The 24028-nt window shown below is 51.1% G+C and overlaps 1 protein-coding gene across 4 annotated transcripts; it reads right to left on the bottom strand.

The window, feature by feature from the left end:
* Window positions 1–4821: 4821 nt before the first annotated feature.
* On the bottom strand, window positions 4822–23006 carry LOC120920394 (mothers against decapentaplegic homolog 4-like). 4 transcript variants are annotated; one of them, XM_040332455.1, is made up of 12 exons: window positions 22921–23006; window positions 17832–18080; window positions 13731–13905; window positions 13629–13649; window positions 11123–11347; window positions 9473–9628; window positions 9281–9385; window positions 8906–8959; window positions 8622–8805; window positions 6571–6739; window positions 6337–6475; window positions 4822–6098 (listed from the first exon to the last, which is right to left on the bottom strand). In XM_040332455.1, exons 2-12 carry the CDS (start codon window positions 18066–18068, stop codon window positions 5887–5889), a joined length of 1677 nt encoding a protein of 558 aa, XP_040188389.1. In that variant the 5' UTR covers window positions 18069–18080; window positions 22921–23006; the 3' UTR covers window positions 4822–5886. The 4 variants fall into 4 exon arrangements, with proteins under 4 accessions (XP_040188389.1, XP_040188388.1, XP_040188390.1 ...); XM_040332454.1 differs by lacking the exon at window positions 22921–23006 and adding an exon at window positions 22402–22810; XM_040332456.1 differs by lacking the exon at window positions 22921–23006 and adding an exon at window positions 18309–18399.
* Window positions 23007–24028: the final 1022 nt, after the last annotated feature.

A 24028-nucleotide genomic window follows, 5' to 3' on the forward strand; every position in this document is an offset into this window, starting at 1 on the left:
TCATGAATCCATGCCGATTACTGCTAATGATACCGTTCTCATTACTAAAATCTTGTATATAGTCCCTTATCATCCCCTCCAAGAGCTTACATACTATTGATGTTAGGCTGACTGCTCTGTAATTCCCAGGGATGGATTTTTGGCCCTTTTTTTAAAAATATTGGTGCTACGTTGGCTTTTCTCCAATCAGCTGGTACCATTCCAGTCAGTAGACTGTTGGTAAAAATTAGTAACAATGGTCCGGAAAATTACTTGACTGAGTTCCCTAAGTACCCCCGGGTGCAAGCCATCTGGTCCCGGTGATTTATTAATGTTAAGTTTCCCAAGTCTAATTTTAATTCTGTCCTCTGTTAGCCGTGGAGGGGCTTCCTGTGACGTGTCATGAGGATAGACGCTACAGATTTGGTTACTGAAGCCCCCCGATTCCCTCGTGAAGACCGAGAAGATAAAATTCAATACCTTCAACCTTCTCCCCATCCTTAGTAACCAGATTCCCTTCCTCATTCTTTCTGGGGTCAATTTGGTCTGTCCCCCCTTTTTTTACTTAACCACTTCCGGACCACCGCATGTACATTTACGTCGGCAGAATGGCACGTACAGGCACATTGGCGTACATGTACGTCCCTGCATTTCCGCGGGTCGGGGGTCAGATCGGAACCCCCCCCTCTACATGCGGCGGTCGGATCCCCTCGGGGAGCGATCCGGGACGACGGCGCGGCTATTCGTTTATAGCCGCTCCGTCGCGATCGCTCCCCAGAGCTGAAGAACGGGGAGAGCCGTATGTAAACGCGGCTTCCCCGTGCTTCACTGTGGCGGCGCATCGATCGAGTGATCCCTTTTATAGGGAGACTCGATCGATGACGTCACACCTACAGCCACACCCCCCTACAGTTGTAAACACACACTAGGTGAAGCCTAACTCCTACAGCGCCCCCTGTGGTTAACTCCCAAACTGCAACTGTCATTTTCACAATAAAGAATGCAATTTAAATGCATTTTTTGCTGTGAAAATGTGTCAAAATTGTCCGAAGTGTCCGCCATAATGTCGCAGTCACGAAAAAAAAAAAAATCGCTGATCGCCGCCATTAGTAGTAAAAAAAAAAAAAATATATAAAAATGCAAAAAAACTATCCCCTATCTTGTAAACGCTATAAATTTTGCGCAAACCAATCGATAAACGCTTATTGCGATTTTTTTTACCAAAAATAGGTAGAAGAATACGTATCGGCCTAAACTGAGAATTTTTATATATATATATATATATATATATATATATATATGTTTTTGGGGATATTTATTATAGCAAAAAGTAAAAAATATTTAATTTTTTTTAAAATTGTCGCTCTATTTTTGTTTATAGCGCAAAAAATAAAAACCGCAGAGGTGATCAAATACCACCAAAAGAAAGCTCTATTTGTGGGGGAAAAAGGATGCCAATTTTGTTTGGGAGCCACGTCGCACGACCGCGCAATTGTCTGTTAAAGCGACGCAGTGCCGAATTGTAAAAACCCCTTGGGTCATGTAGCAGCATATTGGTCCGAACCTTAAGTGGTTAAAACATTTCTTGGTATTCTTTTGCTCTCCTCGGCTATGTGTCTTTCGTGTTGTATCTTAGCCGCTTTGAACGCACCCTTACATTTCTTATTGCATTCTTTGTAAAGTCTGAATGCTGATGATGACCCCTCAACCTTGTATTTTTTGCCTTCTCCTTTGCTTTTATATGCATTTTTACGTCGGAGTTAAGCCCTCCAGGACTTTTGTTCGCCTTTTAAAATTTATTACCCAATGGGATGCATTGGCTAATGCCCTTATTTAATATGCTCTTAAAGCAAACCCATCTTCTCCTCCGTGTTCTTCGTTCCTAAGATTTTATCCTAATTCAGGTCTTCTAGAAAGGATCGTCGTTTAGGGAAGTTGGATCTTTTGAAATTCGGTGTCTTTGTATTCCCCTTATGTTTGCCTATTTGTGTGATTTATACTGAAGCCAATGGACCGGTGATCGCATTTTCCTAAATTGCCCCGAATTTCCACATCCGTGATCAGACCTGCGTTGTTGGTAATCAGCAGATCCAGTATTGCTTTGTTTCTAGTTGGTGCGTCTACCATGTGACCCATGAAATTGTCCTGCAAGACATTTAGGAACTGGCGAGCCTTCAATGAATGCGCGGTTCCCTCCGCCCAGCCTATGTCTGGATAATTGAAATCCCCCATTGTGAGAACACTTCCCATCCTTGCCGCTAATCCAAAATTGTGATAGGAGGTCCATCTTCCCCTCCTCCGTCAGGTTAGGAGGCCTATAGAATACTCGGATTCCGGATTCAGAAAGGACTTACGACGACGTATCTCCAAATACGCCGTCGTAAGTCCAAATGTGCGCCGTCGTATCTATATGCTTATTCAGGAAAGCAGATACGCCTGAATTTTGGCAAGATACGACCGACGCAAGTCTCCTACGCCGTCGTATCTTGGGTGCATATTTACGCTGGCCGCTAGGGGCGCTTCCGTAGATTTGCGCGTCGAATATGTAAATGAGCTAGATACGCCAATTCACGAACGTACTTGCGCCCGTCGCATTACGCTACGCCGTTTACGTAAGGCGTACGTCCGGCGCAACTTTACCCCTCATAAAGCAGGGGTAAGTCATGTTAAGGTATGGGCGCGGGAGCAGCGTCGTATTTTACGTTGTTTACGTAAGTCGTATGTGAATGGGGCTGGGCGTAGGTTACTTTCACGTCGCATGAATGGAGCCGGCGTATCTTAGGGAGTAAATTCGACGCGATTCTGAGCATGCGCGATTGCGCCGTTCGTTCGGCTATGCATTTACATGGGGTCACGCTTCATTATAATACAACACGCCCACTGCCTTGCTACTTTGAATTAGGCGGGCTTACGCTGGCCCATTTACGTTACGCCGGCGTACATATGGGAGCAAGTGCTTTATGAATACAGTGCTTGCCTCTCAATGTTACGACGGCGTAGCGCATACGAGATGCGCTACGCCTATCTAAAGATGCGCCGATCTCTCCGAATCCTGGCCCAAGTATTTTCCCCTTGGTTTCATCCCTTTGGAGCTCCACCCATAAGGATTCCACCTCCTCCCTAGCTCCCTTAGTGATGTCATCTCTCACATTCACTTGTGCATTATTCTTGATATACAGGCATGCCCCTCCCCCTTTTTTAACCCTCTCTACCCCTGCGATAAAGGGAATACCCTTGAATGGTTGCCAGCCAATCATGAGAGCTGTTGAACCAAGTCTCTGAAATTCCCACAAAATCCAAATTCTCCTCGCACAACAGTATCTCTAGTCAAGGGGCGTCCGCAGGTAGGGGGCAAGGGGGGGTCAAGTGCCCCCCCCCCCCTCAGAATCAGGGATCGGATTTTAAATTCAGCACAGTTGCATCGCTATCGGGGTGCGGGCAGCCCAAACCCGGGTGCCACCCGCCATCAAGGTGCTGTCAAGCCCCCCCACCAGTGTAGTGTGACTGCGGACTCTTTTTTCCTGCTCAGTCCAGCAAAGAACTCGGCGGCACTGTGTCAGGAGAAAGGTGAGCTGCGGCCTATCAGAGGTTTCGCCCCCTCTTTTTCCTGTCAGCGAGAAGAGACGGCGGCTCTCACTAGGTTCACCGCCCAGGTTCCCGCCTGCTCCATTCCTCCATAACTGATGGCCAATGAAAGGAGACTAGGAGAGGAGAGCAGCATGGGACATGTAGTCCCAAAGACTGGCGGTCCCATTTTCCACAGGGAGGAGGCTACAGCTCAAGTGAGAGATTGAGAGACTGCAGCCTGAAAAAAAGCAAAGGGAGAGAGTGCTACAGGACCAAGAAAGAAAAGTGTGTTGGGCGGAAGCCAGAGACAGAGAGCCACGCTGCCCAGCGCCACCAGAGAGAGAGCCATGCTGCCCAGCGCCACCAGAGAGAGCGCCACGCTGCCCAGCGCCACCAGAGAGAGCGCCACGCTGCCCAGCGCCACCAGAGAGAGCGCCACGCTGCCCAGAGCCACCAGAGAGCGCCACGCTGCCCAGAGCCACCAGAGAGAGCGCCACGCTGCCCAGAGCCACCAGAGGGAGCGCCACGCTGCCCAGAGCCACCAGAGAGAGCGCCACGCTGCCCAGAGCCACCAGAGAGAGCGCCACGCTGCCCAGCGCCACCAGAGAGAGCGCCACGCTGCCCAGCGCCACCAGAGAGAGCGCCGCGCTGCCCAGCGCCACCAGAGAGAGCGCCACGCTGCCCAGCGCCACCAGAGAGAGCGCCACGCTGCCCAGCGCCACCAGAGAGAGCGCCACGCTGCCCAGCGCCACCAGAGAGAGCGCCGCGCTGCCCAGCGCCACCAGAGAGAGCGCCGCGCTGCCCAGCGCCACCAGAGAGAGCGCCGCGCTGCCCAGCGCCACCAGAGAGAGCGCCACGCTGCCCAGCGCCACCAGAGAGAGCGCCACCCAAAAATAATGCCCCCCCCTGAAAAAAGTTCTACGGACGCCCATGTCTCTAGTTCTCCCATCTTGTCCGCCAGGCTCTTGGCATTGGTGAACATGCCACGTAGTTTAGACCGGTAAAATACTATCCTCTTATTGGGTGTTCCGAGATTGCAACTTGTTACTGTACTTACCTTGGGTTTATGTGCTTTAGTCAACCTACCACTAATACCCCCAATACTACCCTCTGGAATATGTTCTGCGCCGACTATCTCTACCCTCTGGACCCGCCCCCCCCCACAATCACCTAGTTTAAAAAAACAAGTAAATACATATATATTTTTTATTTTTTTCTACTAAATTATAATAGAAAAATTATATATAAAAATGATTAAAAATCAGAGAAGACGTCTTTATAAGCAATCATACATAAATATTTTATTTAGGATAAGTCGGTTTCTATGTGGAAACTTCTTTATATAAAATAAAATGTCCATTTTCCGTCATTTGCAATCGTAATATTTGGTAAATGGTTTTTGGTACCAGTATCATCACAGCCCCCCCCAGAACCTCCTAAAACCGACAAAATAAAATCAATATTTGCCTTTTTTTTAGGCAGCTTAAAAAAAAGTCCCTAAGCGTGGAAAGTTGGGGGGTGGTCTGCAACTGAGGTAGCCCAAACTGTCTTAATGGCATAGAGAAAGTTATTTTGGGGGGGGGGGGGGGGGTCTTTGGATTTTGGGTTCCTTCTGCAGTCAATGTCCTTGAAAATACAACATATGGCCAAAATGTATGGATTTCCCTCCCCAGTGATGGAGTTCAGGTGCTCCCAGCAACAATACTGGTAATACTACAATGTACATTGTAGACGATTGTGCTCTTCCAGCCTGATGTTGAAGGCCCTTTAATGTTCCGTCATAACTGTGCCCCACAGTCCAAAGCCAGATCCAAAAAAAAAAAGACATGGTTTGACCAGTTTGGTGTGGAGGGATTTTTGTCCTGCACCCTGACCCCCAACCCTACTGAACAACCAAGGATGGATCAAAACCCCAATTACAAGCCAAGTCTTTTTATTGGTGCCCAACGTGAGGCTTGAGGATATAGGCGTCCCAACATCAGTACCTGACTTCACAAATTCCCAGACACACCCTCCAAAATCCTGCGGCAAGTCTTCCTAGAAGAGTGGATGTCCTTTACACACAAAAGGGAGGCCAACTCCATATCCATGGCCATGGTTTGATTTGGTCCAACAAGCTCATAGATGGTCAAGGGTCCCTGACTTGAGGTGAACCTCTAAAATCCTGTAGAGAAGGGACCACGCTGGCTCACTCTGTAGGTTTATTGGCATCTGATGGCACTTTGCCAATCACGAAGGATTTGGTGTAGAATAAAGTTTTTGACTCCAGAGATCCCAGAAGAACTCGTGGTAGAGATGAAAGCCTCGTGCAATAAAGTGTTCATGCTCCACCGGCCTCTACTAGTTGACCGAATTGGGATCGGCCATCGGTAATGTGTGGAGAACTTCGTCAAGGAGCTGCAGGGCCCGATGCAGGTGAACTTCTATCCAACATGGTGTCTGCTTGATGCTCTGACGCGGGTAATCCGGCCCCCATCCCTTGACAAAGCTGAGACGCAGGATACAGAGACGGCGGAGGTCATCCACGCCGATACCAGCCGCTGCCGACAGACCTACAAAAAAAAGAGAACATGTCAGAACAGTGAGGGCTTATGACGGTCGCTGCCAAACCCAACCAACTTCTCCCAAGACTTGGAACACACAATAGGAACCATAGTCTCTATGGAACGATTTAATAAAATAAAATGCGGTCAAATTTGGCCCTTAGGTCAGACCGCCAGATACTATCCATGGATACCCATGGATACCATGATACGCAATCTACTATCCATGGCGGTACTGGGTACTCACTGACTGCCGGGGCGATTCCACCCACAGACCCAGGACCAGGGATATTCCCAGCCACCGCTGCTGCTTGAGCTGCTGCCGCCGCCTGTGCCGTGGCGGCTTGCTGCTGCATCTGGCGGTGACACTGTCGCAAATCGAACACCTGAGGAACGCAATGGAAAAGATTTCTGGGTTACAGACGCAGAGATTCTAAAAACGGATTTCAAAACGACGGGATGAGAAGAAGGAATGGTTTACCTTGATGTAGGCTCCGGGGTAGATTTTGTGCACGGCATCCCCTGGGGCCCGTCCGGCCTCCCTGTCCAGGTAGTAACTCTGCACGAAAACGGCGTGGTCGCTGAGACAGCGCATCCAGACATCACCCTCTCCGCGGCACTCCAACTGAACGCCCTTCCCGATGTGAAGCCTAAAAATACACAGAGAGCAAACGTCATCACCCAATTCTAAAATATTACAATAAAAAATAGATATCTGTTACCTATTATGAGGTTTCTGAATGATAAAAAATAAAATCAGGCAGGTAGCATTTTTGGGAGGGCAGTATATGGGGTCCCTACAGGACTGAGGGAGCAAGGAGACCAAAATAAGGTCCCTTCAGGACCAAAGAGAGCAGTATAGTCTCCTTCCAGGACTTTTGGGTGGAAAGACAACAGTATGGGGTTCCTCCAGGACCAAGGAAAGTCTGGGTTTCCTCATAGACTGAATGGAGCAGAGAGGACAATCCCCAAGAAGCTGAAAAAAACAGTATAGGGTTCCCTCATGACTAAGGGACACAGAGAGGGAAGTATAGGGTGTCTACAGGACAGAGGGAAGCATAGGGCGCAGTATGAAGTTCCTAAGGAACTAAGGGGTGCTGAGAAGACAGTATTGAGTTCCTCCAGGACTCTGAGAAGCTGGAAAGACAGTATAGGATTTCCCCATGACTAGGGGATGCAGAGAGGGAATAAAGGGTGTCTACAGGACTGAGGGGAGCAGGGAGGACAGTATGAAGTTCCCTAAGAGCTAAGGGGGTGCAGAGGGGATTGTATTGAGTTCCTCCAGGACTCAGAGAAGCTGGAAAGACAGCAAAGGTCTCCCCTGTGGCTAGGGGATGCACAGAGGTATAAGGTGCCTACAGGACTCATGGACAGTATTGAGTTCCTCAGGATCTAAGGGTTGCTGAGAAGACAGTATGGGGTCATTTTAAGCCTGGCAGGTGCAGAAAGGACAGTATTGAATCCCTCCAGGACTCCAAGAAAGACAATATAGGGTTCCCCCGTAACTAAGGGATGCAGAGAGTTAAGTATAGGGTGCCTACAGGACTTAGGGAAGCATAGGGGACTCAAGAACTAATGGGTACTGACAGGACAGTATTGAGTTCCTCCAGAACTCAGAGAAGCTGAAAAAACAGTATAGGGTTCCGTCCCGACTAAGGGATGCAGAGAGGGAAGTATAGAGTGTCTACAGGACTGAGGGGAGCATAGGGGGACAGTATGAAGTTGCTCAATAACTAAGGGGTGCTGAGAGTACAGCATTGAATTATTTCAGGACTCAGATAGGCTGGAAAGACAATATAGGGTTCCCCTGTAACTAAGGGATGCAGAGAGTTAAGTACAGGGTGTCTACAGGACTTAGGGAAGCATAGGGGACAGTATTGAGTTCCTCCAGAACTCAGGAGAAGCTGGAAAGACAGTATAGGGTTTCCCCACGACTAGGGGATGCAGAGAGGGAATATAGGGTGTCTACAGGACTTATGGACAGTATTGAGTTCCCCAGGAACTAAGGGTTGCTTGGAAGACAGTATGAGGTCATTTTAAGCCTGGGAGGTGCAGAGAGGACAGTAATGAGTTCCTCTAGGACTCAGAAAAGCTGGAAAGACAGTATAGTGCTCCCCAACGACTAGGGGATGCAGAGAGGGAAGTAAAGGGTGCCTACAGGACTTCGGTAGGCATGGAGGACAGTATGGAGTTCTTCAAGAACTAAGGGGTGCTGAGAGAACAGTATAGGGTCCCGCCAAGCCTCAGGCCCAAAATATTAAATATGTATATAATACTTTAAACCAAATGCAGTTGGATCGAATCTGGGGCGTTCTGCAGTTCTAAACAAAGGAACACAGACATATGAGAAGAAAAGCCTTAAATGTATATGATGTAATATGAACTGCATTGGACTGAATTATCTCTTCCTGGTTTATGAAGGGGGATAAAAAATAAACAAATAAATTCCTCTATGAAAGCACCCCCCAAATCTGAAACATCCCATTGAGCCGTCAACGAAACCACCGTTGCATGTAGCGTTTTGCGCCTCACCTGGCCCTCTCGCTGGTATCGGTTCGATGCACATTAGACAGCTGACCCAGACAGAATCGGTCACCTCCGGAAGGGTCTACATATCCGTCCACCGTGACAATGGGGCAGTTCGATGGCACCTTAAAGATTTCTCCGACCTGGACATCCATCTCGAAGTAGGCGACAGAACACCAGAACTCTGGACCTTTCAGAAGCAAGCAGGTTACAGAAGTTAACAACACATAAATCAGGAACTTAAAGATGCCTCCAGCCCCCCAAAAAAATAAAGAAAAACAAACACATACCTGGGTGATTGGAAACGGGGTGCTGGTACTGGGGGGAGCTCTGGTGGAGAGACCCTGCGAGGAAAGTTAGGTTAGACGCAAACTTCAAATGTTGTTGCATATTAGAGGAGTTCATGTAGTACTGTTCCTGTTCCGCCTACTCCCAAACCCGTTACACCATATTCCTTCCACTAGGCATGTGCTGTCCAGTTCCATTTATATTACAATGGTTCCAGGACTTCATATTTCACCCAATAGTCTGGAACCGGATTTCAAACTCAAATGTATTACAACATGGTTACTCATCTCTGCACTAAACCACACTCCCACCCTAACTCCTGTTAGCAGAGGACACAGAAGTTGGTTGCACCAAACGGTCAACAGTGTAGAACTTACAGTACTGGTTGGGATGGTGAAGCGGGGGCTGTTGGCTTCCTCTCCCATTAGATTGCACTTGCACTGGATTGGGTGAATACGCCGCCGTGCTGTTTCCTGTCCAGGCTGCACAATAGAAACCAGAAATTCATGAGAGCAAGCTGAAAACAAAGAAAAGCCTTAAGTTCTCACAGTCCCACCGGATGTACTTACTGTGGTAGGGCTGCTTGGGTGGTGATGGGTAACCGTTACTCTGAGAGTTGTGAGTTGGGGTGGGTGGAGGAGAGCTGGACACCATTTGCTGAGGAGGAGCTATTGTCATCATGCCTTCACCATGTGCGTGAGAAGGCAGAGAGCAACCAGGAGGTCCTGCACGAGAAGAAGAAGGTGTTATGGAGATGGTGGAAAACACAGACATGGCACAGAACTCAACAGGAGATGTGGTCATTGATCTAATCCCATCATGGAGATCTGGCGTATGACCTGGCCACTATACTCTAGGTCAGGAGATCTCAAAACTATTCTCAGATCTTAGTGGTGCAAGTTAAGAGAATTTCACAAAGTACCAGGAAACCCAACTACTTTGTATAATTACTCAATAACACCGCCTCGTTCCCTGGAGGAAACCCCAAAAATGCACTGTTGGCGAGATTTGAGATTGAGAAGCCTATACTGTAAATGAGGACCAACCAGTTGGCGTATAAAGGGATATCACTAACTTCCCATGGCCACTTGGATACCCAATGCATAGGACCTTCATTAAACCCTAGATGAGGGTCAGTGGTGTTATCAAGCGATACCCTACCTCGCTCCATTTAGATATTTGGTGCAAAGAAGCTTCATTTAACCCTAAATAAGGTCCACCCAGTGATATCCGTACCCTTATGTGCTGTCCTGGGTATCTGGTGCCCAGAACCTTCAATTGACCATAGATCAGGTCCCACCCAATGATGTATAAATGTGATATCAGTACCCCTACATGTTGTCCTTGGTATCTGGTGCCCACAACTTACACTTAACACCAGATAAGGTCCCAGTAGTGATGAATAAAATCATATCAGCACCCAATATGAAGTATAAAGTCATATCAATATCTTTATGTGTTGTCCTGAGTACCCGGTGCCCAGGACCTTCACTTAACCCTAGATAAGGTTCCACCAGTGATGTATAAAATATCACTAATGTTAGGTGTTTTCCTGGGTATCTGGTGCCCACAACCTTCGCTTAACCCCAGATAAGATCCCAATAGTGGTGAATGATGTCTTGTCCCCTCCTCTATGTGTTGTCCTGGGTATCTGGTGCCAAGAACCTTCAACTGACCCTAGATTAGGTCCCACCAGTGAAGTATAAAGTGATATTAGATTTTTTATGTGTTGTCCTGAGTAAGTGGTGCCCAGGACCTTCACTTAATCCTAGATGGGTCCACCAGTGATGTATAAAGTAATATCAGTACCCCTACATGTTGTCCTTGGTATCTGGTGCCCACAACTTTCAGTTAACCCCAGATAAGGTCCCACTATTAATGAATAAAGCTATCAGCACCTCTATGTGTTGTACTGGGTAACTGGTGACCACGACCTTCACTTAACCCAGGATAAGATCCCACCAAAGATGTATAAATTAATGTCAGCACCTCTTGTGCTGTTCTGGGTATCTGGTGCCAAGAACCCTAACTTAACCCTGGAAAAGGTCCCACCAAAGTTTAGTACCTAGACCCTTTACCCAACCCTAGGAGATCTCACTAGTGACACATAAATATGATTATACAACCTCCCTGTGTCCTCCGGGGATATGTGTAACAAATAACATTGTTCACCGATGTGCCACAAAGTAGGTAATGGAAACTGCTGGAGAGGGTCTTACCAGTTGGTGATATAGGCATGTTCGAGTACATGCTAACGTTGGACTGAGGGCTTTTGGGTAGCGTTAGAGGCGGAAGAGATGGTCTGTAGCCGTCCGAAGATGTCATTTGAGGTAAAGAAGGGTGTTGGACAGATTGTTGGAGGTCTTGAGATGCTGAGAGGCATGAAGGAGCTTCCATATCACAGTCATGAGAATACTCCTCTTTTACAGACCGACACGGTGTGCCTAGAAGAACAGAAACAAAAAACTCAGGCAAGAGCTTAAGACGAAGGTAAGGAAAAGACGAAGGTAAGGAAAAGACGAAGGTAAGGAAAAGACGAAGGTAAGGAAAAGACGAAGGTAAGGAAAAGACGAAGGTAAGGAAAAGACGAAGGGAGGGAAAGGACGAAGGGAGGGAAAGGACGAAGGGAGGGAAAGGACGAAGGTAGGGAAAGGACGAAGGGAGGGAAAGGACGAAGGGAGGGAAAGGACGAAGGGAGGGAAAGGACGAAGGGAGGGAAAGGACGAAGGGAGAGAAAGAACGAAGAGAGAGAAAGGACGAAGGGAAGGCAAAGGACGAAGGGAAGGCAAAGGACGAAGGGAAGGCAAAGGACGAAGAGAAGGCAAAAGGACGAAGAGAAGGAAAAGGAGAAGGCATGGCAGGACAAAGACAAGACGAAGAGAGAAGGAAAAAGGACGAAGAGACAAGGAAAAAGGACAAAGAGACAAGGCAAAAGGACAAAGAGACAAGGCAAAAGGACAAAGAGACAAGGCAAAAGGACAAAGAGACAAGGCAAAAGGACGAAGAGACAAGGCAAAAGGACGAAGAGACAAGGCAAAAGGACGAAGAGACAAGGCAAAAGGACGAAGAGACAAGGCAAAAGGACGAAGAGACAAGGCAAAAGGACGAAGAGACAAGGCAAAAGGACGAAGAGACAAGGCAAAAGGACGAAGAGACAAGGCAAAAGGACGAAGAGACAAGGCAAAAGGACGAAGAGACAAGGCAAAAGGACGAAGAGACAAGGCAAAAGGACGAAGAGACAAGGCAAAAGGACGAAGAGACAAGGCAAAAGGACGAAGAGACAAGGCAAAAGGACGATGAGACAAGGCAAAAGGACGAAGAGACAAGGCAAAAGGACGAAGAGACAAGGCAAAAGGACGAAGAGACAAGGCAAAAGGACGAAGAGACAAGGCAAGGCGAAGAGACAAGGCAAGGCGAAGAGACAAGGCAAGGCAAAGACATGGCAAAGAGAAGACATGGCAAAGAGAAGACATGGCAAAGAGAAGACATGGCAAAGAGAAGACATGGCAAAGAGAAGACATGGCAAAGAGAAGACATGGCAAAGAGAAGACATGGCAAAGAGAAGAAAAAGATGAAGGAAAGACGTAGAGAACTGACGTAAAGGGAGGGAAAAGACGAAGGGAGGGAAAAGACGAAGGGAGGGAAAGGACGAAGGGAGGGTAAAGGACGAAGGGAGGGTAAAGGACGAAGGGAGGGTAAAGGACGAAGGGAGGGTAAAGGACGAAGGGAAGGCAAAGGACGAAGGGAAGGCAAAGGATGAAGGGAAGAAAAAGACAAAAGGAAGGAAAAGACGAAGGGAAGGAAAAGACGAAGGGAAGGAAAAGAAGAAGACAAAACAAAGGCAAGGCAAAGGACGACGAGAAGGCAAAGGACGACGAGAGGGCAAAGGACGACGAGAAGGCAAAAGACGACGAGAAGGAAAAGACGACGAGAAGGCAAAAGACAACGAGAAGGCAAAAGGACGAAGAGAAGGCAAAAGGACGAAGAGAAGGCAAAAGGACGAAGAGAAGGAAAAGGAGAAGGCATGGCAGGACGAAGACAAGACGAAGAGAAGGAAAAGGATGAAGACAGGACGAAGAGAAGGAAAAAAGGACGAAGAGAAGGAAAAAGGACGAAGAGACAAGGCAAGACGAAGACATGGCAAGACGAAGACATGGCAAGACAGAGACATGGCAAAGAGAAGAAAAAGACGAAAAGACAAAAGGGAAGGTAAAGGACGAAGGGAAGGAAAAGAAGAAGACAAAACAAAGGCAAGACGAGAAGGCAAAAGACGACGAGAAGGCAAAAGACGACGAGAAGGAAAAGACGACGAGAAGGCAAAGGACGACGAGAAGGCAAAGGACGACGAGAAGGCAAAGGACGACGAGAAGGCAAAGGACGACGAGAAGGCAAAGGACGAAGAGAAGGAAAAGGAGAAGGCATGGCAGGACGAAGACAAGACGAAGAGAAGGAAAAGGACGAAGAGACAAGGCAAGACGAAGAGACAAGGCAAGACGAAGAGACAAGGCAAGACGAAGAGACAAGGCAAAGAGAAGACATGGCAAAGAGAAGACATGGCAAAGAGAAGAAAAAGACGTAAAGGGGGGAGAACAGACGTAAAGGGGGGAGAACAGACGTAAAGGGGGGAGAACAGACGTAAAGGGGGGAGAACAGACGTAAAGGGGGGAGAACAGACGAAGATGGGAAAAGACATAGGGAGAAGGAAATGTAGAAGACCAAACTCACCTACACTCGGGATGCTCAAACCTGCAATAAAAGAAACCCAATTTGAATCAATCCTTCACAGTTCTCTACAAATTCCTGTAAATGTACGGCCACCACACTCACCAATGCCAGGAGACACCACCCGCTCGTAGTGGTACGGGTTCACACACACGCTGTCATACTTCAGGTCGAAGGCGTACTGACAAAACTTAACGTGTTTCAGTTCGTTTTTGTGCAAGTCTGGCCAGCGCCACAAACGGGCATAAATGACGTGAGGGAAACCCTTTCTACCGGCAACCTACGGGAGGGAAAGAGAGGGCTGATTTAGACCTTTCCTAGACGTGAAGCATTTGTTTCCCCAAAAAAATGGCGCCAAGTGGGCGTGTCCCCCTGTGGTCACATGATCAGTCCTAGTGGTGTACCCCTCAAGTCCCTAGACACTTATTTCAATCTTTACCCAGGAACATCGTTGGGGACGTTATCTCTCACATTGGGTGGACAGTGGCCACCATGACATAAGAAGGTGCTAGATGGTCGTGTGAAGGAACTTTATTAAATATTTCATAAAATGGAACAATTTTCTTCAACATGAATGGAAAAAGATACAAAATGTGGAGGATTGTATCCGAAGAAAGCCTCCGAGGGGGTCGGGAAGCGCGTATATTGGGCGCAATTGTCCGGTTACCTTATCGTAAATTCACAGGCATGGCCAATGATCGTTCAACCGATGGACGCGGACCTTACATTTCCAGGTCTGGTGATGTCCGTCCAATGATATTATTTTACCGGGATGGACAAACCACCAGCGGAAGATGGGACGTCTCTTCTGTGGGCAGGTGGCGCTCTAGAGAAGGACAGGTCCCCTTTATACGGAGACATGGCTGATAATAGACACCGCCTTCGTCTTGGGAAAGTGATGGAGCGCAAACCTGTGTGGTCACATTCCTGGCGCGTACCCTCAGGCCTGGAGTGAGTTAACCCTTTAGCTCCAGGGCAGGAGGGACACAATACGGAGGAATGCGGCGGAAGAAGGGAAGGGAAGAGGTTCTGCAGCAGCGGATCAGTAGAATGACAGGTGGGGGGAGAAGCAGGCCTGCTGGTTTCTCCGGCACTGTTTATAAGAAGCTTGAAGTCTCCCTTCCCCTCCCCCTCCCATTGCTCTCCCCAGAGGTCTTCAGAGCAGACAAAACATCCCCCCCACCAGCCTGCTAGACAGTGAGTCATCATACTGCAAGCCCAGCTATACTAATTGTGGAGGAGGGGAGAGAGTGCAGGAGAGAGAGAGAGAGAGCGGGAGAGAGAGAGCGGGAGAGAGAGAGCGGGAGAGAGAGCGGGAGAGAGTGCAGGAGAGAGAGAGCGGGAGAGAGAGAGCGGGAGAGAGAGAGCGCGAGCACGAGAGATAGTGCAGGAGAGAGAGAGCGCAGGAGAGAGAGCGAGAGAGTGCAGGAGAAAGAGAGCGGGAGAGAGTGCACGAGAGAGAGAGAGCGCAGGAGAGGGAGAGTGCAGGAGAAAGAGCGCAGGGGTAGGAGAGTGCAGGAGAGGGAGAGAGAGCACGAGAGAGAGTGCAGGAGAGGGAGAGAGAGAGAGAGAGTGCAGGAGAGGGAGAGAGTGCAGGAGAGGGAGAGAGCGCAGGAGAGAGCGAGAGAGTGCAGGAGAAAGAGAGCGGGAGAGAGTGCACGAGAGAGCGAGAGAGAGAGCGCGGGAGAGCGGGAGAGAGTGCAGGAGAAAGAGAGCGCAGGGGAGAGAGTGCAGGAGAGGGAGAGAGAGCACGAGAGAGAGAGTGCAGGAGAGGGAGAGAGTGCAGGAGAGGGAGAGAGAGCACGAGAGGGAGCGCAGGGGAGAGGGAGAGAGAGAGAATGCAGGAGGGAGAGAGTGCAGTAAAAAGGGAGAGAGTGCAGGAGTGCGCGAGAGAGAGAGAGTGCAGGAGTGCGCGAGAGAGAGAGAGTGCGCGAGAGAGAGAGAGTGCAGGAGTGCGCGAGAGAGAGAGAGCGCAGGAGTGCGCGAGAGAGAGAGAGCGCAGGAGAGAGAGAGAGAGCGCAGGAGAGAGAGAGAGCGCAGGAGAGAGAGAGAGAGCGCAGGAGAGAGAGAGAGAGCGCAGGAGAGAGAGAGAGAGCGCAGGAGAGAGAGAGAGAGCGCAGAAGAGAGAGAGCGCGCAGGAGAGAGAGAGAGCGCGCAGGAGAGAGAGAGAGCGCGCAGGAGAGAGAGAGAGCGCGCAGGAGAGAGAGAGAGTGCACGAGAGAGAGAGCGAGGGAGAGAGTGCAGGAGAAAGAGAGCGCAGGGGAGAGAGTGCAGGAGAGGGAGAGAGAGAGAGAGAGAATGCAGGAGAGGGAGAGAGAGTGCAGGAGAGAGAGAGCGAGAGAGTGCAGGAGAGGGAGAGAGAGCACGAGAGAGAGCGCAGGGGAGAGGGAGAGAGAGAGAATGCAGGAGGGAGAGAGTGCAGTAAAAAGGGAGAGAGTGCAGGAGTGCGCGAGAGAGAGAGAGTGCAGGAGAGAGAGAGTGCAGGAGAGAGAGAGCGAGAGAGTGCAGGAGAGGGAGAGAGAGCACGAGAGAGAGCGCAAGGGAGAGAGAGAATGCAGGAGGGAGAGAGTGCAGTAAAAAGGGAGAGAGTGCAGGAGAGAGAGAGAGAGAGTGCAGGAGAGAGAGAGAGAGTGCAGGAGAGAGAGAGAGTGCAGGAGAGAGAGAGAGTGCAGGAGAGAGAGAGAGAGTGCAGGAGAGAGAGAGAGTGCAGGAGAGAGAGAGAGTGCAGGAGAGAGAGAGAGAGAATGCAGGAGAGAGAGAGAGAGAGAGAGAGAGAATGCAGGAGAGAGAGAGAGAGAGCGGAAGAGTGCACAAGAGAGAGAGCGGAATAGAGTGCACAAGAGAGAGAGCGGAATAGAGTGCGCGAGAGAGAGAGAGAGGGAGCGGAATAGAGTGCAGGAGAGAGAGGGAGCGGAATAGAGTGCAGGAGAGAGAGGGAGCGGAATAGAGTGCAGGAGAGAGAGGAAGCGGAATAGAGTGCAGGAGAGAGAGCGGAATAGAGTGCAGGAGAGAGAGAGAGGGAGCAGAATAGAGTGCAGGAGAGAGAGAGAGGGAGCAGAATAGAGTACAGGAGAGAGAGAGAGAGCGGAATAGAGTGCAGGAGAGAGAGAGAGCGGAATAGAGTGCAAAAGAGAGAGAGAGCGGAATAGAGTGCAAAAGAGAGAGAGAGCGGAATAGAGTGCAGGAGAGAGAGCGGAATAGAGTGCAGGAGAGAGAGCGGAATAGAGCACACAGGAGAGAGGGAGAGAGAGCGTGCACAGGAGAGAGGGAGAGTGTGCAGGAAAAAGAGATTGCAGGAAAAAGGGAGAGAGAGCAGTAGAGAGGGAGCACAGGCACGGAAGAGTGTGCAGGAAAAAGGGAGAGAGAGAGCGCCCAAGAGAGGGGCAGGGAGAGAGAGAGCGCCCAAGAGAGGGGCAGGGAGAGAGAGAGCGCCCAAGAGAGGGGCAGGGAGAGAGAGAGCGCCCAAGAGAGAGGGGGAGAGAGAGCGCCCAAGAGAGAGGGGGAGAGAGAGCGCCCAAGAGAGAGGGGGAGAGAGAGAGCGCCCGGGAGAGAGAGAGAGCGCCCAAGAGAGAGGGGGGGGGGAGGATGAAGGAGAGACACAGCATGATAGGGGGGAGAGCGTGGGACAGGGAGTGTGAGAGGGAGACAGAGCAAAGGAGAGGGAGGGAGTGCGGGAGAGAGATAGCATGAGAGCACATGAGAGAGAGAGACCACATTAGGGATATACTGCAGAAGACAGAGACCACAGAAACAAGAGGGAAAGACACCCAACAAGAGATGTGCCAGAGAAAGGGGTACAGAGGGGAAGGCAGGTCAGAGTACTGAGGGGTATGGAGGGGAAGGCAGGTCGGGGTTCAGAGGGGTATACTAGAGGGGGGGTCAGGGTTCAGAGGAGTATAGTAGAGGGGGGGGGGTCAGGGTTCAGAGGAGTATAGTAGAGGGGGGGGGGTCGGGGTACAGAGGTGTATACTAGAGGGGGGGGTCAGGGTTCAGAGGGGTATAATGGAGGGGGGGGGGGTCAGGGTTCAGAGGAGTATAACAGAGGGGGGGGGGTGAAAGTTCAGAGGTACATTGGGGGGAGGGTTCCCAGACAGTTGGGTGATGAGCCAATAACGGAGCTGGTCCGCTGTTGATCACACCTCCCGGTATAGACCCCCCACCCTCCCTAATCCCCATTAACCCTTCATGCGCCACTCAGCCACCTACCTGCAGCCGCCCGTCCAGCGTGCGTTGGATGGTGACGCACTTGCTGGGGTGAACGCCGTTGGTGGTGATGGCAGTGATGAGCGAGTCCAGCTCGTCCTTCTTCTCCTTCAGCTTCTTCACCAGACTCTCGATGGCTCTCTTGGCGAAGCCCTCATTCTCCCCCCCCTGCCGATGGCACATCAGACTGTGGACAATGCTCAGGCAGGCATCGTTGCTGTTGGGGGGGGTCAGTGACATGGCGGGGATCGCCTGCAACAGAAAAGAAAAACGCACGTCGGTTAGGAGACATTCACACAACCGCACGCCGCGCCAGGACTGCGCCCACACAGCCGCCCGCCATCACCAAGGAGCCCCCCCCCGGGAAAAGACGAAACGCAGAGTCACCAATCCAGGGGGAGGAGAGGGGGGGGGACAGAAAAAGGAGCTGGACCCAAGAGCTAACAATCACACACATGCCATGGATGGGAAGCTACAAACCCCGCGGCCGCCTCGGAGGAAATGATCAGATGGAGGGAGGAGGAGGAGAGAAAAAAATGTATTTATAGAGACAAATACAGAGAGAGAAAGAGACAGCGGGGGTGGGGGGGCAAGACGCGCCCCCCCCCCCCCACCTACATGACTCACTCGGAGCAGACAGAGACAAACCACCGTCCCCCCCCCCCCCCCCCCCAGACACAACACAAGGCGGGCAGGAAACAGCATGGAAAGCAAAACATCAACATTCCAAGAGGGGGGGGGAGGAGGCCCAACCCCAGGAGCTGACAATCTACATAAACCCCCCCCCCAGGCAGAGGACATTCAGCAGCACAATGAGACCCCAGGAGCTGACAGTCTAACAGCTAAAGCGTCTCTGACCCCCCGGAGCTTACAGTCTAACGAGACCCTGACCCCAGGAGCTTACAGTCTAATAAGACCCTGACCCCAGGAGCTCACAGTCTAATGACACCCTGACCCCAGGAGCTTACACTCTAATGAGACCCTGACCCCAAGAGCTCACAGTCTAATGAGACCCTGACCCCAGGAGCTTACACTCTAATGAGACCCTGACCCCAGGAGCTTACACTCTAATGAGACCCTGACCCCAGGAGCTTACAGTCTAAAGACACCCTGACCCCAGGAGCTTACACTCTAATGAGACCCTGACCCCAGGAGCTTACACTCTAATGACACCCTGACCCCAGGAGCTTACACTCTAATGAGACCCTGACCCCAGAAGCTTACAGTCTAACGAGACCCTGATCCCAAGAGCTTACAGTCTAATGAGACCCCGATCCCAAGAGCTTACAGTCTAATGAGAGACTGTCCCCAAGAGCTCACAGTCTAATGAGACCCTGACCCCAGGAGCTTACACTCTAATGAGATTGTCCAAGAGCTTACACTCTGAGACCCTGACCCCAGGAGCTTACAGTCTAATGAGACCCTGACCCCAGGAGCTTACAGTCTAATGAGACCCTGACCCCAGGAGCTTACACTCTAATGACACCCTGACCCCAGGAGCTTACACTCTAATGAGACCCTGACCCAGGAGCTTACAGTCTAATGAGACCCTGACCCCAGGAGCTTACAGTCTAATGAGAGACTGTCCCCAAGAGCTCACAGTCTAATGAGACCCTGACCCCAGGAGCTTACACTCTAATGAGATTGTCCAAGAGCTTACACTCTAATGAGACCCTGACCCCAAGAGCTTACAGTCTAATGACACCCTGACCCCAGGAGCTTACAATCTAATGAGACCCTGACCCCAGGAGCTTACAGTCTAATGAGACCCTGACCCCAGGAGCTTACAGTCTAATAAGACCCTGACCCCAGGAGCTCACAGTCTAATGACACCCTGACCCCAGGAGCTTACACTCTAATGAGACCCTGACCCCAAGAGCTCACAGTCTAATGAGACCCTGACCCCAGGAGCTTACACTCTGAGACCCTGACCCCAGAAGCTTACAGTCTAACGAGATGCTGACGCCAGGAGCTCACAGTCTAACGAGACCCTGATCCCAAGAGCTTACAGTCTAATGAGACCCCGATCCCAAGAGCTTACAGTCTAATGAGAGACTGTCCCCAAGAGCTCACAGTCTAATGAGACCCTGACCCCAGGAGCTTACACTCTAATGAGATTGTCCAAGAGCTTACACTCTGAGACCCTGACCCCAGGAGCTTACAGTCTAATGAGACCCTGACCCCAGGAGCTTACAGTCTAATGAGACCCTGACCCCAGGAGCTTACACTCTAATGACACCCTGACCCCAGGAGCTTACACTCTAATGACACCCTGACCCCAGGAGCTTACACTCTAATGAGACCCTGACCCAGGAGCTTACAGTCTAATGAGACCCTGACCCCAGGAGCTTACAGTCTAATGAGACCCTGACCCCAGGAGCTTACAGTCTAATGAGAGACTGTCCCCAAGAGCTCACAGTCTAATGAGACCCTGACCCCAGGAGCTTACAGTCTAATGAGACCCTGACCCCAGGAGCTTACAGTCTAATGACACCCTGACCCCAGGAGCTTACAGTCTAATGAGACCCTGACCCCAGGAGCTTACACTCTAATGAGACCCTGACCCCAGGAGCTTACACTCTAATGAGACCCTGACCCCAGGAGCTTACAGTCTAATGACACCCTGACCCCAGGAGCTCACAGTCTAATGACACCCTGACCCCAGGAGCTTACAGTCTAATGAGAGACTGTCCCCAAGAGCTCACAGTCTAATGAGACCCTGACCCCAGGAGCTTACAGTCTAATGAGACCCTGACCCCAGGAGCTTACACTCTAATGACACCCTGACCCCAGGAGCTCACAGTCTAATGAGACCCTGACCCCAGGAGCTTACAGTCTAATGAGACCCTGACCCCAGGAGCTTACACTCTAATGAGACCCTGACCCCAGGAGCTTACACTCTAATGAGACCCTGACCCCAGGAGCTTACACTCTAATGAGACCCTGACCCCAGGAGCTTACAGTCTAAAGACACCCTGACCCCAGGAGCTCACAGTCTAATGAGCCTGTCCCCAAGAGCTTACAGTCTAATGAGACCCTGACCCCAGGAGCTTACAGTCTAAAGACACCCTGACCCCAGGAGCTTACAGTCTAATGAGACCCTGACCCCAGGAGCTTACAGTCTAATGAGACCCTGACCCCAGGAGCTCACAGTCTAATGAGCCTGTCCCCAAGAGCTTACAGTCTAATGAGACCCTGACCCCAGGAGCTTACAGTCTAAAGACACCCTGACCCCAGGAGCTCACAGTCTAATGAGACCCTGACCCCAGGAGCTTACAGTCTAATGAGACCCTGACCCCAAGAGCTCACAGTCTAATGAGACCCTGACCCCAGGAGCTTACAGTCTAATGACACCCTGACCCCAGGAGCTTACACTCTAATGAGACCCTGACCCCAGGAGCTTACAGTCTAAAGACACCCTGACCCCAGGAGCTTACAGTCTAATGAGACCCTGACCCCAGGAGCTTACAGTCTAATGAGACCCTGACCCCAGGAGCTTACAGTCTAATGACACCCTGACCCCAGGAGCTTACACTCCAATGAGACCCTGACCCCAGGAGCTTACACTCTAATGAGACCCTGACCCCAGGAGCTCACAGTCTAATGAGCCTGTCCCCAAGAGCTTACAGTCTAATGAGACCCTGACCCCAGGAGCTTACAGTCTAATGAGACCCTGACCCCAAGAGCTCACAGTCTAATGAGACCCTGACCCCAGGAGCTTACAGTCTGACACCCTGACCCCAGGAGCTTACAGTCTAATGAGACCCTGACCCCAGGAGCTCACAGTCTAATGAGCCTGTCCCCAAGAGCTTACAGTCTAATGAGACCCTGACCCGAGGAGCTGACAATCTAACAGCTAAAGCGTCTCTGACCCCCCGGAGCTTACAGTCTAACGAGACCCTGACCCCAGGAGCTTACAGTCTAATGACACTCTGACCCCAGGAGCTTACAGTCTAATGACACCCTGACCCCAGAAGCTTACAGTCTAATGACACCCTGACCCCAGAAGCTTACAGTCTAATGAGACCCTGACCCCAGGAGCTTACAGTCTAATGACACCCTGACCCCAGAAGCTCACAGTCTAAAGAGACCCTGACCCCAGAAGCTTACAGTCTAAAGAGACCCTGACCCCAAGAGCTCACAGTCTAACGAGACCCTGACCCCAGGAGCTTACAGTCTAATGACACCCTGACCCCAGGAGCTTACAAATCCGGCGACCCTTCGGAAAAAAAAACGCAGAACATTTGCGATGAATTGCGGTGCCGCACATCCGTGGAATCGATCGGATACAATGTAACGAACGGCGAGATCTCTCACAAGACGATAAAATCGATGGATTTTCCGGAGGCGGCGTCATCACAATCACCGAAGACAAACGATCGCCAGCGACGCAACGCAATCAAACGCTCGCCACTTCTATCGACCAGCAGATTCCGAAGCCGATCAACAAACTGGATTTCCAATGCGATTTCATGGAAGGCGATCAGATTTATCGATCGGGGTGGTTGGATCGATCGTTCAATGGAGGGGGGGGGGGGCTTGCATGCAATGATCTATAACATTGGGTACTTACCCCCTCAGAGAGCCCCTCCCCGTAGATCTCATCGTCGGTTGTGGGGTACCGGGGCCCCCCCGGGTCCAGGCTGCCATAGGACATGGTGGTGGATCAGGCGGTGGGGGACATGGCCAGGAGACACACAGCCCCTTCCTGGGGGAGGGGACGGCCCCGCCTCTAACAGGCTTTAATGTCTCCAGGTGACCACAATCTCCCAGGTATTAACCCCTCCAGGGCACAACGATGGTGGGGGAAGTGTTTTCCTGCCCACACTTCACTTCCTGTCCCTGCACTGGAGGCTCCTGATAGGGCCAGTGCTGATAATGGAAGATGTGTGGGGGGAGGGGAGACAAAGGAAGAGGGGGATGGGGTATACAGGGTCAGGTCAGGACTTCCATGAGTTGGGAACCTCCACAGCAGCAGTAGAGGTTGGAGGTCCTGCGATTTCTGCTGAAGCGCCCCAAGGCGGCGGCCTCCTCTGCCCACCCCCCCCCCCCCCCCCGGGGCACAGCTCTACATACAACCCATAATACTCACAACTCCTCAGCTGGACGAGCAGAACCTCCACGGGGTCATCACTTGGCGGAGACTCAACTGAGCGCTCAATCGGCCTCTCGATGTCCTCCCTGGCCAACTCTTACATCTTCCTTATTACCCCTCCCCCGTCCTCAACTATCGCTGCGCCCCTCTTTCTCCAGAAGACGTCCTGCGCCCCTCTTTCTCCAGAAGACGTCCTGCGCCCCTCTTTCTCCAGAAGACTACGTCCTGCACCTCTCTATCTCCAAAAGACGTCCTGCGCCCCTCTTTCTCCAGAAGACGTCCTGCGCCCCTCTTTCTCCAGAAGACGTCCTGCACCCCTCAATCTCCAGAAGACGTCCTGCGCACCTCTTTCTCCAGAAGACGTCCTGCACCCCTCAATCTCCAGAAGACTACGTCCTGCACCCCTCAATCTCCAGAAGACTACGTCCTGCACCTCTCTATCTACAGAAGATGTCCTGCACCCCTCTTTCTCCAGAAGACTACGTCCTGCACCTCTCTATCTCCAGAAGATGTCCTGCGCCCCTCTTTCTCCAGAAGACGTCCTGCGCCCCTCTATCTCCAGAAGACTATGTCCTGCGCCCCTCTATCTCCAGAAGACTACGTCCTTCACCCCTCTATCTCCAGAAGACGTCCTGTGCCCCTCTATCTCCAGAAGACTTCGTCCTGCGCCCCTCTATTTCCAGAAGATGTCCTGTGCCCCTCTATCTCCAGAAGACTACGTCCTGCACCCCTCTATCTCCAGAAGATGTCCTGCGCCCCTCTATCTCCAGAAGACTACGTCCTGCGCCCCTCTATCTCCAGAAGACTACGTCCTGCGCCCCTCTATCTCCAGAAGACGTCCTGTGCCCCTCTATTTCCAGAAGACTACGTCCTGCGCCCCTCTATTTCCAGAAGACTACGTCCTGTGCCCCTCTATTTCCAGAAGACGTCCTGTGCCCCTCTATCTCCAGAAGACTACGTCCTGCACCCCTCTATCTCCAGAAGATGTCCTGCGCCCCTCTATCTCCAGAAGACGTCCTGCGCCCCTCTATCTCCAGAAGATTACGTCCTGCGCCCCTCTATCTCCAGAAGACGTCCTGTGCCCCTCTATTTCCAGAAGACTACG

The sequence above is a fragment of the Rana temporaria genome, chromosome 13, assembly GCF_905171775.1.
Source record: "Rana temporaria chromosome 13, aRanTem1.1, whole genome shotgun sequence".
Taxonomy (NCBI): Eukaryota; Metazoa; Chordata; class Amphibia; order Anura; family Ranidae; genus Rana; species Rana temporaria.

Coding starts and splice junctions, on each gene's coding strand:
- LOC120920394 (XM_040332454.1), bottom strand. CDS start 22,485: ATGTCCTATGGCAGCCTGGACCCGGGGGGGCCCCGGTACCCCACAACC. Junction 11,348..13,628: donor TTTGAGCATCCCGAGTGTAG/GTGAGTTTGGTC, acceptor CTGTTCTTCTAG/GCACACCGTGTCGGTCTGTA. Junction 6,740..8,621: donor GATACCAGCGAGAGGGCCAG/GTGAGGCGCAAA, acceptor GTGTATTTTTAG/GCTTCACATCGGGAAGGGCG.